Genomic DNA, 14,257 nt, shown 5'->3' with positions numbered 1-14,257 from the left:
TCTGAAAGCACGTCTGGAGTTTGCCAGAAAGCATGAGAGTGACCCAGCTGTGATGTGGGAAAAAGGTTTTGTGGTCAGATGAGACCAAGATAGAGCTTTTTGGCCAATACTCAAAGCGCTATGTGTGGCGCAAACCTAACACTGCCCATGCCTCAAGACACACCATCCCTAAAGTGAAGTATGGTGGTGGCAACATCATGCTGTGGGGATGCTTCTCATTAGCAGGGACTGGGCATCTTGTTAAGAACATAAGAACATAAGAAGGTTTACAAACGAGAGGAGGCCATTCAGCCCATCTTGCTCGTTTGGTTGTTAGTAGCTTATTGATCCCAGAATCTCATCAAGCAGCTTCTTGAAGGATCCCAGGGTGTCAGCTTCAACAACATTACTGGGGAGTTGGTTCCAGACCCTCACAATTCTCTGTGTAAAAAAGTGCCTCCTATTTTCTGTTCTGAATGCCCCTTTATCTAATCTCCATTTATGACCCCTGGTCTTTTTTTCTTTTTTCAAGTCAAAGAAGTCCCCCGGGTTGACATTGTCTATACCTTTTAGGATTTTGAATGTTTGAATCAGATCGCCGCGTAGTCTTCTTTGTTCAAGACTGAATAGATTCAATTCTTTTAGCCTGTCTGCATACGACATGCCTTTTAAACCTGGGATAATTCTGGTTGCTCTTCTTTGCTCTTCTTTTGTAACGAGGTGACCAGAACTGAACACAATATTCTAGGTGAGGTCTTACTAATGCATTGTAGAGTTTAAACATTACTTCCCTTGATTTAAATTCAACACTTCTCACAATATATCCGAGCATCTTGTTAGCCTTTTTTATAGCTTCCCCACATTGTCTAGATGAAGACATTTCTGAGTCAACATAAACTCCTAGGTCTTTTTCATAGTTCCCCTCTTCAATTTCACTATCTCCCATATGATATTTATAATGCACATTTTTATTGCCTGCATGCAATACTTTACACTTTTCTCTATTAAATTTCATTTGCCATGTGTCTGCCCAATTCTGAATGCTGTCTAGATCATTTTGAATGACCTTTGCTGCTTCAACAGTGTTTGCCACTCCTCCTATTTTTGTGTCGTCTGCAAATTTAACGAGTTTGCTTACTATACCAGAATCTAAATCATTAATGTAGATTAGGAATAGCAGAGGACCTAATACTGATCCCTGTGGTACACCACTGGTTACCTCGCTCCATTTTGAGGTTTCTCCTCTAATCAGTACTTTCTGTTTTCTACCTGTTAACCACTCCCTAATCCATGTGCATGCATTTCCTTGAATCCCTACTGCGTTCAGTTTGAGAATTAATCTTTTATGCGGGACTTTGTCAAAAGCTTTCTGGAAATCTAAATAGACCATGTCGTATGCTTTGCAGTTATCCATTTTCAATGCTGCATCCTCAAAAAAGTCAAGTAGGTTAGTTAGACATGATCTCCCTTTCCTAAAACCATGCTGGCTGTCTCCCAGGATATTGTTACCATATAGGTAATTTTCCATTTTATTATAGTATTTATTATAGTTTCCATAAGTTTACATACAATAGAAGTCAGGCTTACTGGTCTGTAGTTACCTGGTTCGGTTTTGTCTCCCTTTTTGTGGATCGGTATTACGTTTGCTATTTTCCAGTCTGTCGGTACAACCCCTGTGTCAAGAGACTGTTGCATGATCTTGGTTAGCGGTTTGTAAATAACTTCTTTCATTTCTTTGTGTACTATTGGGAGGATCTCATCTGGCCCAGGGGATTTGTTTATTTTAAGAGCTCCTAGTCCCTTTAACACTTCTGCCTCTATTATGCTAAAGTTATTTAAAATTGGATAGGAACAGGTCGACATGTGGGGCATGTTGTCCATGTCCTCCTTTGTAAAAACCTGTGAAAAGTAATCATTTAATATATTTGCTATTTTTTTTTCTTCATCTATGATTTTGCCATTTGTGTCTCTTAGACATTTAACCTCCTCTTTGAATGTTCTCTTGCTGTTATAATATTGGAAAAACATTTCGGAATTGGTTTTAGCCCCCTTAGCAATATTGATTTCTATCTCTCTCTTGGCCTTTCTAACTTCCTTTTTGACTTGTGTTTGCAGTTCCAAGTACTCTTGAAGGAAGAATGGATGGAGCAAAATATAGGGAAATACTGCAATAGAACCTGCTTCAGTCCGCTAAAAAACTGAAGCTTGGGAGGAAATTCACCTTTCAGCAGGACAATGATCCCAAGCACAAGGCCAAAGCAACATTGGAGTGGCTCAAGAACAAAAAGGTGAATGTCCTACAGTGGCGCAGTCAAAGTCCTGATCTCAATCCCATTGAGAATCTGTGGCACTATTTGAAAATTGCGGTCCACAAGCGTCGTCCAACCAACCTGAACAACCTGGAGCAAATCTGCCAAGAAGAATGGGCCAAAATCACTCCGACACTGTGTGCAAAGCTGGTACATATTTACCCCAAAAGACTGTTATTGCAGCGAAAGGTGGCTCTACCAAATATTAATGTGTGGGGGTTGAATACTTATGCAAGCAAGATATTTCAGTTTTTTATTTTTCTTAGAAATATTTCCCAACATAAAACCAATGTCACCTTACAATAATTGATTTTGAGTTTCAGTGTTTTAAAATAAAATATCAAACAGAACGAAATTTCAATGTACCAGTTGTAATTCAGTAATATGAGAGAATTGGTCAGGGGTCTGAATATTTTTGCAAGGCACTGTATGTATATATATATATATATATATATATATATATATATATATATATATATAGATATATACACACACACACACACACACACACGTCAAAGAAACTACAAAATAATATCGCAAAAGACTACCAGAAACCATAATAGTAGTACACTATTTCATGTTAGATCTCAAAATGTCACATTTTTCAATTTATGTCAGTTTTTTGTTACATACTATGGAAAACTATACATAAACCTAAACTTTAAAAAATGTTTAACCTAAATAACATTGGTCATGCATGTCATGGCAAAAAATAACAGATATTATGCCTGCCAGTGGGTTCTTTTATTTAAAAAAAATAAAAAAAACACCAAACAAAATGTGAAATGTTTACAAAGATTTCTCATTCATAATTTTACTGTATTGTTTTTAAAAGAAAACTAAGAAACATCACAACACATCTGTTTTAGGCAATTCCATGTAAATCATACATGACTTTTGTTTGGTTTAGATAGTAATTAAACATAAACTTAACTCCCTCCCCTCTGCAGTTCTTTCTTATTTTCACAATCTAGTAAGAAAACTGGTTATTAAAATGAGTTCAAATGTAAGAACTAATGTTTTTAGTTATACAGTAGTTGACCATAAATACATGAAATCAGCAGAAACCGATTCTAAAAAAAACTACTAAGAACAAGGCAAGCTGTGCGAATGGTATCCAAGAAAGTTAAATTACTTGTGGATCATGTGACAGTTACATCAGCCAAGTGTTTCATGATGAGATCCATATGGCTTGTCACACTCTGGCATGATTCTCACATCAAATTAGGCAACTCAGAATAATCTAACTCTAAACTATATGAAATCCGTGGAAACCACATGTGTTCTCTCCCGTGTCGTAAAAAAAAGTATTTGGGAATTAAATCACCTTGCCTTGTATGCTTCGAAAGAAATTCAGTACTCCCTGCAGTCCAAATTTTAGCTGTAAGGTTATAAAAATATTGTCATATTTCCTACAGATGGCTGAATTCTTTTTCTCAAAAGTAATTCAGAGTCAGAGCTCATCTCAAAAACAGCTGTTGACTTGTAGGTAACTTAATTACTTCTTCCATACCAGACTCAGCTGTAAGCACTTATTTTTCTTTCAAGAATAATGTGACAAATAGCCAAATTAATACAGTAAAACAAGCTGATAAATAATAACTCGGCACTCAGAATAAAAACAGATGATTAATAAGCCTCCTGCATGATTTGAATGTATTTTTTAAAGGAACATGTTCAATAAAACTATACTGTATAATTTTTTATTGCATTATAAAGCTAATTAATATCTGTATGTTGCTCCCACATCCAATTCTAAGTGAATTATTCTCTTTAATTTTACTTGTATTTTACTTTTTTAAATTATTGTAACAAAGAACATTCACATGCAAGGCTGATAAATTCAAAGCCGGAACTGAAAGAAATAGTTCTAAGCATGTGTCTATATGTAATATGTTAATACACATTTCCTCATGTGGTTGTTTTCTTTTTAGTCTATTAAAATGGTTGGCTAACACTGTTATTGATTGCTGTTGTTTGAATGTAATGAAAGGTTAGAGTCTAGACATTTCCAGCCATTCATTTGAAAGAGAGATTGAGAAAGACAGCTACAGTAGAATTTTCCATTTAAAATTCTTCACTTGCAGTACATCATTCTTTGACTGTTACCACAAACTCAAAGCCCAAAGTATATACCAGATTGTGCCGAGTCAACGTAATCTATCTACCTAATGTTAAAAATACTCCCTCTGCAATAATGCCTGTCATTTTAGCCCTGTCTGAGGCAACACACCCCCACCCCCAAAACTTTTGCCTTAACCACCCAGCTGCTTATCCTGCAATTTCCACGTGGAGTGCACGCAAATCCAAATTTGTCACTTACTCACTCCTTAGAGAGTGCAGATAGGGTCATGGCTACTATGGAACACATATAGGAACCCATATACGCTCTATCAAATGTCCTTGCCTGTGACCTCTGACAGAATAGCGTGCAGGCGTTTATAAGTGTATCTGCAAAGTCTAACACATCTTTTTAACGTGCTTCAATGAAAAAATAAGAAAACTGTATTGTAAAAGTGTATGCAGTTTTGTTTTTTACTGGCAGATGGCAACAGTCCCTAAGAAATGTGCTTGACAGACCGGGTCATCTGTATACACACAGCTGAGAGTGAAAAATGGATGCCTGTGTATCTACAGAGAATAAAACAAGGAGATTTCTTTATTTATTTGTTGGTGTTACAGGTTGTGGAAGCCTTGTCAGGTTTGCTACTGGTCAAAACAACCTATTTATTTATTGAACCTACACTTCACAGATAATTCATATAATAGCGCTATACACCCGTGCCTGAAACTGGATAAGATACTGTATATGACGTGATTGAAAATTTGCGATGCAACTGTTCTGATGTATATGTCCTAGATAAAGACGTTAGCATTGATGAGAGTTTGAAGTGGGTCTGCTTTGAAATCTATCGCCAAAAAAAAATCTAAAAAGTGATATGCCTGCATATATTATATTGCTATATTATATTGCTGCCATTGTAAAGAATTATGTTATTTATACTTATATAATGCTGCCATTGAAAAAAATTTCTATGTTGTGATCTATATTATAATGCTACAATTGTAAACATATTGTTGTTATTTTGATATTTAAGTTCTACTGAAATACTGTATTTCCTCTTATCATAAGCACAATAAAAAAGTGTGTATTTAAAAAAAAATATAGCAAAAATTGTTTTAAAAACTGTCCAAATTGCTTATTTGAGAGCAAAGAATGAAAAATCTGCAAAAAAAGAGAGCATTTTAAACACGGAAATTGCCAAAATAAATGGGCAGCTAGGTGGTTAACAACAACTTTATTAATTAGTTTATGTAATTAGTATCACACATGTCTCCAGTCTTGTAATCAGTCATTCAGCCTATTTAAATGGAGAAAAGTAGTCACTGTGCTGTTTGGTATCATTGTGTGCACCACACTGAACATGGACCAGAGAAAGCAAAGGAGAGAGTTGTCTGAGGAGATCAGAAAGAAAATAATAGACAAGCATGGTCAAGGTAAAGGCTACAAGACCATCTCCAAGCAGCTTGATGTTCCTGTGACAACAGTTGCAAATATTATTAAGAAGTTTAAGGTCCATGGAACTGTAGCCAACCTCCATGGGCGCGGACGCAAGAGGAAAATCGACCCCAGAGTGAACAGAAGGATAGTGCGAATGGTAGAAAAAGAACCAAGGATAACTGCCAAAGAGATACAAGCTGAACTCCAAGGTGAAGGTACGTCAGTTTCTGATAGCACCATCCGTCGCTTTTTGAGTGAAAGTGGGCTCCATGGAAGAAGACCCAGGAGGACTCCACTTTTGAAAGAAAAACATAAAAAAGCCAGACTGGAATTTGCTAAAATGCATATTGACAAGCCACAATCCTTCTGGGAGAATGTCCTTTGGACAGATGAGTCAAAACTGGAGCTTTTTGGCAAGTCACATCAGCTCTATGTTCACAAACGAAAAAATAAAGCTTTCAAAGAAAAGAACACCATACCTACAGTGAAACATGGGGGAGGCTCAGTTATGTTTTGCGGCTGCTTTGCTGCACCTGGCACAGGGTTCCTTGAATCTGTGCAGGGCACAATGAAATCTCAAGACTATCAAGGCATTCTGGAGCGAAACGTACTGCCCAGTGTCAGAAAGCTCTGTCTCAGTCGCAGGTCATGGGTCCTCCAACAGGATAATGACCCAAAACACACAGCTAAAAGCACCCAAGAATGGATAAGAACAAAACATTGGACTATTCTGAAGTGGCCTTCTATGAGTCTTGATCTGAATCCTATCGAAAATCTATGGAAAGAGCTGAAACTTGCAGTCTGGAGAAGGCACCCATCAAACCTGAGACAGCTGGAGCAGTTTGCTCAGGAAGAGTGGGCCAAACTCCCTGTTAACAGGTGCAGGAGTCTCATTGAGAGCTACAGAAAACATTTGATTGCAGTGATTGCCTCTAAAGGTTGTGCAACAAAATATTAGGTTAGCGGTCCCATCATTTTTGTCCATGCCTGTGGCAATGTGCCCCGCCCCTGTGTGCATATTATGTGTTGTATGTTGCGTGCCTGTGTTAATGTTGGTGTATAGATTGGTACACGGGATATAAACGGGTCTGTGTTTCACGTGTGATTTAAAAAGGTAAATTTATATTTAGGCACGAGGAGGGCACAAGTCACTACACGTGCTGGTTAAATGTAATATGTGAGCACGGGGTTGCACAGAATTAATTCACGTGCTGGGATTCAAGTGAATAATTAATTAGTAATTGAATCCCAGCACAACAGTATATATAGAGACACGTAGCATTCACTCGAGGTTGGGTGTTCGGTGAGTGGAGAATGGGAGAGAGAGAAGGAGAAAAGTAAATATAAGTAAATAATAAGTGTTTTCACTCACCGTGTTTGTTCGTCTGTCTGTTTAAGTGTTTAGTACGTTTTGTTTGTCTAGTTATTTTGGCGCAAGTGCCGTGTCCTGTTTTTGTGTTTAAAACCTTTTATTTTCTGTGCTGTTTATTAAATGCTGAGCGAAAGCATTCGCTCAGCTCCACCAAACCACAAGTCTCTGTCTGTTTATTTCCTGCTTCTGGTCTGACGCCACCCACTCCGGCCGTCTTTGTGACAATGCCATTTTCATTTGTTTTCTTATTTACAATATTATGTTGAATAAAAAATCAAAAGCAAAGTCTGATTTCTATTAAATATGGAATAAACAATGGTGGATGCCAATTACTTTTGTCAGTTTCAAGTTATTTCAGAGAAAATTGTGCATTCTTCATTTTTTGTGGAGGGGTACCAACAAATTTGAGCACGTCTGTATATATATAAAACTACGTTATTTCCCTTTTCTATTTGAAAATTAAATTAAAACTTAATTAAACACATTGCATGGCAAAAATACCATTAAATTTAGAATGTTGACCATACATGCACACTGTAATTCCATCAGCGTTCAGTCATCCTGCAAGTCTCTAGAAGAGGTTAATGCATACACCACAAACCAATCAGAATTCGGGTCTCTACCAAGGTGTGATTGAACAATATTAACAATAGAACAGTACAATCAATAACACTTGAATAGTGGGCCACTGGGGTCAGCTGTGGGTCAACTTCATTTTTCCTAGCACAAACGAATGCACCATCAGGCCACATGGGTCATGGATAGAAGATCGTTATTCACAACATAAATGAAAAGAGAATTGTTCAGACCTGACTTGGGTAACATAGTTGAAACAAAGAGCTAGTGAGCAAAATCACAAAATCAAGTCCTAGAACAATCACTAGAAATAGCAGGCATATTATAAACCCTGTATTTGCTATGCAGGTTCTTAACTGTTTTATTTATTTGGGATATTTATTTATTATATTATGACATTCTATTATCATTTATTATATATGATATTCTTCTGGGGACCCCCGGTGTTTACTAGCTAGTTCCCACATGGTTTCTGCTGAACATGCAAAGGTAAAGGATTTGAGCTTGCCTAGCACACTGACATTTATACTCCTCTTACTATTCACCAGCAAATACCTTGGGATCTTCTGCATCCATAACGTTTACAGTAGATCTCAATTTAAGTTTAGAACTTCATCAACCAGCCCATCAATCACACACACACCCTGTTCCAGAGTAGTAGGTGTAATACTAGTATGTCAATGGTATCCCCATAATGCTCCTGTAGCTAGGATTCCTAGCTGTCATTCATTTGTTTGTTTTAATAAGAATCAGTGTTGACCTTAGAAGAGTCTTCTAACAATACAAGTCAACTAATGCACAACATGTTGTTCTAGATCTAGATCAAAACTCACTTAACAGGGGTGTGCCAAGTAAAAAGTAGTAATGGGTAACAGTTACAAAACTCTTTAAAAATGACATATATATATATATATATATATATATATATATATATATATATATATATATATATATATATATAATGATTGCAGGGTCAAATAAAGGTCTTAGGCTAGACTAACATTATTTATTTATTTAGCAGATGCCTTTATCCAAGGCGACTTAGAGACCAGTGTGTGAACTATGCATCAGCTGCAGAGTCACTTACAACAAAGTCTCACCCAAAAGACAGAGCACAAGGAGGCTAAATGAAGCTCAGGGTCACACAGTGAGTCAGTGGATTTGAACCACAAACAAGCCCTTTTCTTTAACCACCGGACCACACAGCTTCCTAAGATGAAGTTAAGAGTGAGTGCTTACCTGCAGTGTACAACCATTGGCCCAGCATCTGGTGGGTTACAGGCTTTGACACGACGTAAAAAGGCTAGGAATGGTGTGGGGTGCTCAGGAACACCATGGTCTGGCCAGGCTGTAAACTGGAATTGTCGCACTTCTCTCTTTTCACTAGAACCATTCTGTCGTTAAAAAAACATGTTACTTTGACAACAAATCACTATATGATATGTATCTACAATCATAACCTTTCGTGGCTTAATAAGGTGTTATAGGGAGTCTCATATTTTCTTTTTGCATTCAAATCTCTTTATTGTTCTGCTTTCAAATCCATTATTCATAATTGGTAAAAGGTTAACATTGGATTTAAAAAAGGGTCTGCATTTGATTCAGGGGTATTCCTGGTAATCATGGTCAAATGAGTGTTGTGGCTTCAGTTCATACTTGAACTACATTTATTTAAATAATAATAAAATAATGTTAATCTAGGTACTTGTGAGACCAGTGGCACTGGATAACAATCAGACACAGTTGGCTTCACTTGGGCAATGTAGACTGAATTAATGTATATTTAAGGCTATGGGTTGTTTATTGGTTTGTTATAATCTGTTTATTGTTAAAAAGATGTATATATGGAGAACAGCACTGGCAGACTGACATCTCAAAATTAATTATAGATTAATCCCAATACTAGGGACATGGCCTTGGTAGCTTGTTAGCTGTCTTGTTAGCTTGCTCTATCAAGTCATTGGTCACATTTGTAATGCTACACCTAAACCTCACCTTATAAAGTGCAAATGTCCTAACACAGTAGGTTGCCAGTTCCACCGTATCCAGTAATGTCACTTGGATCAACCCATAGGTTTCAGTTCCTCTTGTAGGCCAGTACTGGTCACACTTAACCTGCAACAGAAGATTGCATTACATTCCTGGGTAATAATGTAATGATGTAAAGTTCTGAATTTCTTAATCTTGCATCTCCTTCTAAAACAACATCTTATTTACATATCCTACTGCGTAACCCTGTTGTGTTAAAAGCAAAGCATTGGTTCTTTAAACACAAAATGAATACATACAGGCTATATAGTTGACAATAACTAGTTATTTCAGTAATTTAGGCAGCTTCACACAGATCAGCTTACACCACTCAATCCTACATAGAGGAACATTTATAGACCCAAGGGAGTCTATAATTACAAACTTAACTGCACTTTTCCAATCACATTATAGACATAAGTTTATTATGATTATATAGCAAGGTTCTCCCCAGGCCTTTTCAGCCGGACGGGCTGTCCGGCGAAGTGGCTGTCGCCGCCCGTCTTGCAGATGCTACTGTGCCTTTAACAATAAGGATTGGTTACGCTTCTAGCAGACTAGATCACTTGCCCGTTGCTAGGCGGAACCACATGACAGCTGTTTTACATCTTGACACAACATTTAACCAATCAGAGAGTTGAAGGGGTGGGTTTTCTGTGTTAAGCACTTCGAGAGGCTAAAACGTTAAAATGACTGCTAAAAAAATAGCCGATTATTTTCAAAGCAAAAATAGTGACAACGAGCAGGGTTTTCAAAATAAGCCAGTGATCGGCACAATCCACCGCCTAATACTATATTAAAAATATGATTATTATTTTCAGGTATTATCATTCAGTCATTTTTTTTGTAGTACTTTTGCACTGTAAGGTGATATATAGTACATTATTGCTATACACAGGCACAAAAAAAAAGCTTATTCCTTTTGTTGTGATATCATAAAAATATGTACCCAGGTGCTTGTGAGAGATATTGGGGGTTCATGTATAAACCCCGACACCACATAGCCCCCGACACCACACAGATAACACGGACATAAACAAACAAGATAGCTGCTTCCGCATCCAGCGCCCAAAGAACATCACAGACATTTGCAGAGCTTTTTTTTAGATGTTATAGTAATAAAATAATGACTTGGATCGCATTATTGAGGAGTTTGGTGATAAAACGTGTGATCAAGAGATGATTTATTGGTATGTACTATTATTAAGAGGTATTTGAAAAATTTAGCGAACAAGGGGTGGGGCGGGGCTGGAGATGCAGTACTGAGTGTCCTGTTGATATGCAGTGCCTTTTAAACAGCGCGTCTAAAATAAATTGGACCTGATACGCCTGAGACGCGCTGAATAAATGGACCGCTAAGGGTTAAACCTAATAAAAGCATATAAAAAAGACACACAAGTATATATTTTTTATTTATTTAAAATAACTGTAAGACCAGTCTAGACATATTTCCTTACAACAGGAGACTACAAGAAAACTTTATAAAGCATGGATGATGCTTGGGGTCGTTGATGTTGTGACAGCAGGGTTGACCCTTAACCCTCAGGGTACTATTGGGCTGATGATTGGCCCAGTGATGTATGCTGCAAAAGCACTAGAGGACCGATGGTTGGCCCTAGATCGTCCCTCCCATTTGCTGTCAGAAATGTATTTATTGGACTATTTTACATAGCAACAAAATGTGCCAACCAACAGTAAAGAGTTTAAAAAAAAAATAAAATAAATTTTAAAAAAAGAGATGACGGATTTAGTGAGTTTGTTTTGTTGTCACTATGACGAAGAAGGAGAATCATTTATAGGTTTTACAGCTTCTGAGGCTGATAAAAGCATAACTTGGCAAGCCTATATGAATCTGGACAGGAATGACAGTGACATCGATTTAAATGAAAAGGACAATGGAGAAGAGGAAGAGGACCCAACTAACAGAACCCAAAATAAACAGAACAGAAAATAACATCCAAAAGTACAGAAATGCTAAATCCAAAATGGATTCTGACCGTATGACAAGAAAGATTACATGCTGTTTTAAGGTTGTGGCTGAATAGGGGGTTAGTGAGGAAGCCTGACATGAAAGAATACTGGAATATGAAAGATGCACTGCAAGCAACGCCAGGATTCACGTGAATAGTGTCCCAAGACAAGTTTCTATTTGTCCTGCAAACCTGCACTTGAATGACAACAGAAGCAAAAGAAGAAAGTCAAACTTTTTTTTATTTTTATTTTTTTCTACCAAATCCAATAATTAGAAATATCACATATAAAAACTGATTTATTTATTTTCACCAAACCGTAGAACTGGATTTTATTGTTTATGAACTGAGAATAAGCTTACCTTTGCTAATTCTGATGTGTCTCGACAACTCACAGTAAGTTATGTTTATGTATTCATGTTTTTTTTTTTTTTTTTAAATGAAACTAACTGGTAAATAAATGTCTGTTTGTGGATGGAAATGTGTTGCAGCTCTGGTCTGTTGATGGCGCTGCTTGCAGAAATGCCTATTTTAGTAAGTGTTCATGCAGGTTCATTTTTTATAAAGCAAAAAAAAGAGAAAGCAAGAATACATCGGGATTTGCAGTAATATTTATTTGCTTGTTTGATTTTTAAAATGATGATTGTAGGATAACATTTGGCTAGTTCATTTTTGCACTCCTGTCATACTAAAATGTATATAATATTGTGAAAATGAAGCCAATTCCTTATGCTTGTGTTGGTATAAAAATTCAACAACTTTCATTAAATACAAAATAGAAATGGCTTTTGAGGGCAAGTACATTTACCTGTGGTTCTGGCCTGTTTGTAGATAGATGCGTTGCTTGCAAAATTGTGTGTATTTTTGATAAGTTGTTTGCAGACCATTTGTGTTTTTTGTATTTTAAAAAGAACATGTTGGGGATTTGTATGTAGTATTTTTAAGTGTTTATTTGCTTGGTTGATTTTCGAAAATAATGGATGTTTTGAGGATAAAAATAACATTAGTATGACAAGTGTTTCTTTGCTAATAAATATTTCTATATTTAGTCCAGAAATTATATTAATAAAAGATGGAACAAAAAACTTCAGTATCTTAAGTTTCTTGTGATATATAGGTTTCATACAATAATTTATATTTTTGGTGTAAAATGAATTAATTATTTGCTGCTCCATCACAAGCGTGTTTATTTGTGTGCGACACATGTAGTCCTGTATGGACATAGTGCAGTGGCCATGCCTTAGTAGGTCTATTTCTGTTGAAAAAAAACACCTCTCAGCTACCATAGGCAGGTATAACAAGAAAACACAGCTAATATCTGGGTAACCTGGATTACAAGACCAATAGCAAGAATTACCACTGAATTCACGCCCTGAGGACACACTTATTTTCCAAATGTCTCTTAATGTTGCTGGCAACACTAAGAACACAGTGACCTAACATGACAATTGTCAGCTCTGTTAAACAATTGTTATTTATACCAATCTCCTGTAACAACACTAGCAAATGAAACGTTTTGCATGTCCAAGAACTCAATTATGGTTGTAAAATAATAATAATAATAATAATAATAATAATAATAATAATAATAATAATAATAATAATAATAATAATAATATACACCTAACCATAATATGGCTGTAATTCTATCGAGAGGTTATGGTGACGTATATATCACGAGCACAAGATGGAATTACAGCCTTATACATACAGTGTTGGTATATATTTTTTTGTTATAATTAGTGCTGTATTTTTTTCTTGGTAAAAAATGGCTTATTTCATGGTATTTCACGGTCTAAAAAATTATATTTATAATATTTATATAAGCAGAAAAAAATAGCATTGTCACATTCAAATGCATAATTTTCTCTTAAGTTATTTATGTTCTTAAATATTTAAATGCTTACCTGAAAAACAGTAAATCCTAAATTGTGAATATTGCTTTTTTTATGTCCACCTTTTAGAGACATTCTGTTTTCACGATCAGTGAATTATCAAACAAAATAAAGACATAATAAATGCAAAAATAACAACAGACACATGAAATGTCCCCTTCTTGTATTGGACAGAGCGATCTTTTGCACAAATATTTCTAATCTTTGATGCAGCTTTGTGGTAGGCTGGCTTGCAGTGGTGAGGTGTGGTGACATCACGGACCAGGAAGTAACTGAATCAAAACAATGGATGGGCGGGTGAAGCTGAATGCAACGGCGTTCAGCTGAATTTTATTAACTAAATAAACAAAACAAAAGAGTTAAACAAAACAACAAAACAGAAACCAAAGGGCACGTGGGCCAAACGAATAAACAAATACTTTTAGCAGTCGTTTTTAAATGTAGTTATTTCTCCTCGCTCTCTCTCTCTCCGCTCCCCGTACTCTCCTCTGTACACTCCACCCCGCAGCACGGACAGCTGCAGGTTCTTATACTCTGGCTGAGGGGTTAACTAGCTGTTAATTATCTTATTACCCCTCGGCCACAGTCTGCACGCGTTTGGTAAGGATGCGTGACTGTCAGCTAGT

General features: G+C 36.4%; 1 protein-coding gene across 27 annotated transcripts in view; it reads right to left on the bottom strand.

Annotated features, from left to right (window-relative positions):
* LOC117409284 (receptor-type tyrosine-protein phosphatase delta) overlaps positions 1 to 14,257 on the bottom strand; it is a 696,619-nt gene that overhangs the window by 16,066 nt on the left and 666,296 nt on the right. For all 27 annotated transcript variants that reach the window (XM_059001224.1, XM_059001244.1, XM_059001233.1 and 24 more), the window contains 2 exons: positions 9,734 to 9,853; positions 8,978 to 9,132 (listed from right to left, as the gene is read on the bottom strand). In XM_059001224.1, the coding sequence (XP_058857207.1) occupies positions 8,978 to 9,132; positions 9,734 to 9,853 (275 nt within the window). The remainder of the gene's footprint in view (positions 1 to 8,977; positions 9,133 to 9,733; positions 9,854 to 14,257) is intronic.

Source organism: Acipenser ruthenus, chromosome 2 (assembly GCF_902713425.1).
Source record: "Acipenser ruthenus chromosome 2, fAciRut3.2 maternal haplotype, whole genome shotgun sequence".
NCBI lineage: Eukaryota > Metazoa > Chordata > Actinopteri > Acipenseriformes > Acipenseridae > Acipenser > Acipenser ruthenus.
This window is presented reverse-complemented; position numbering and strand designations above follow the sequence as displayed.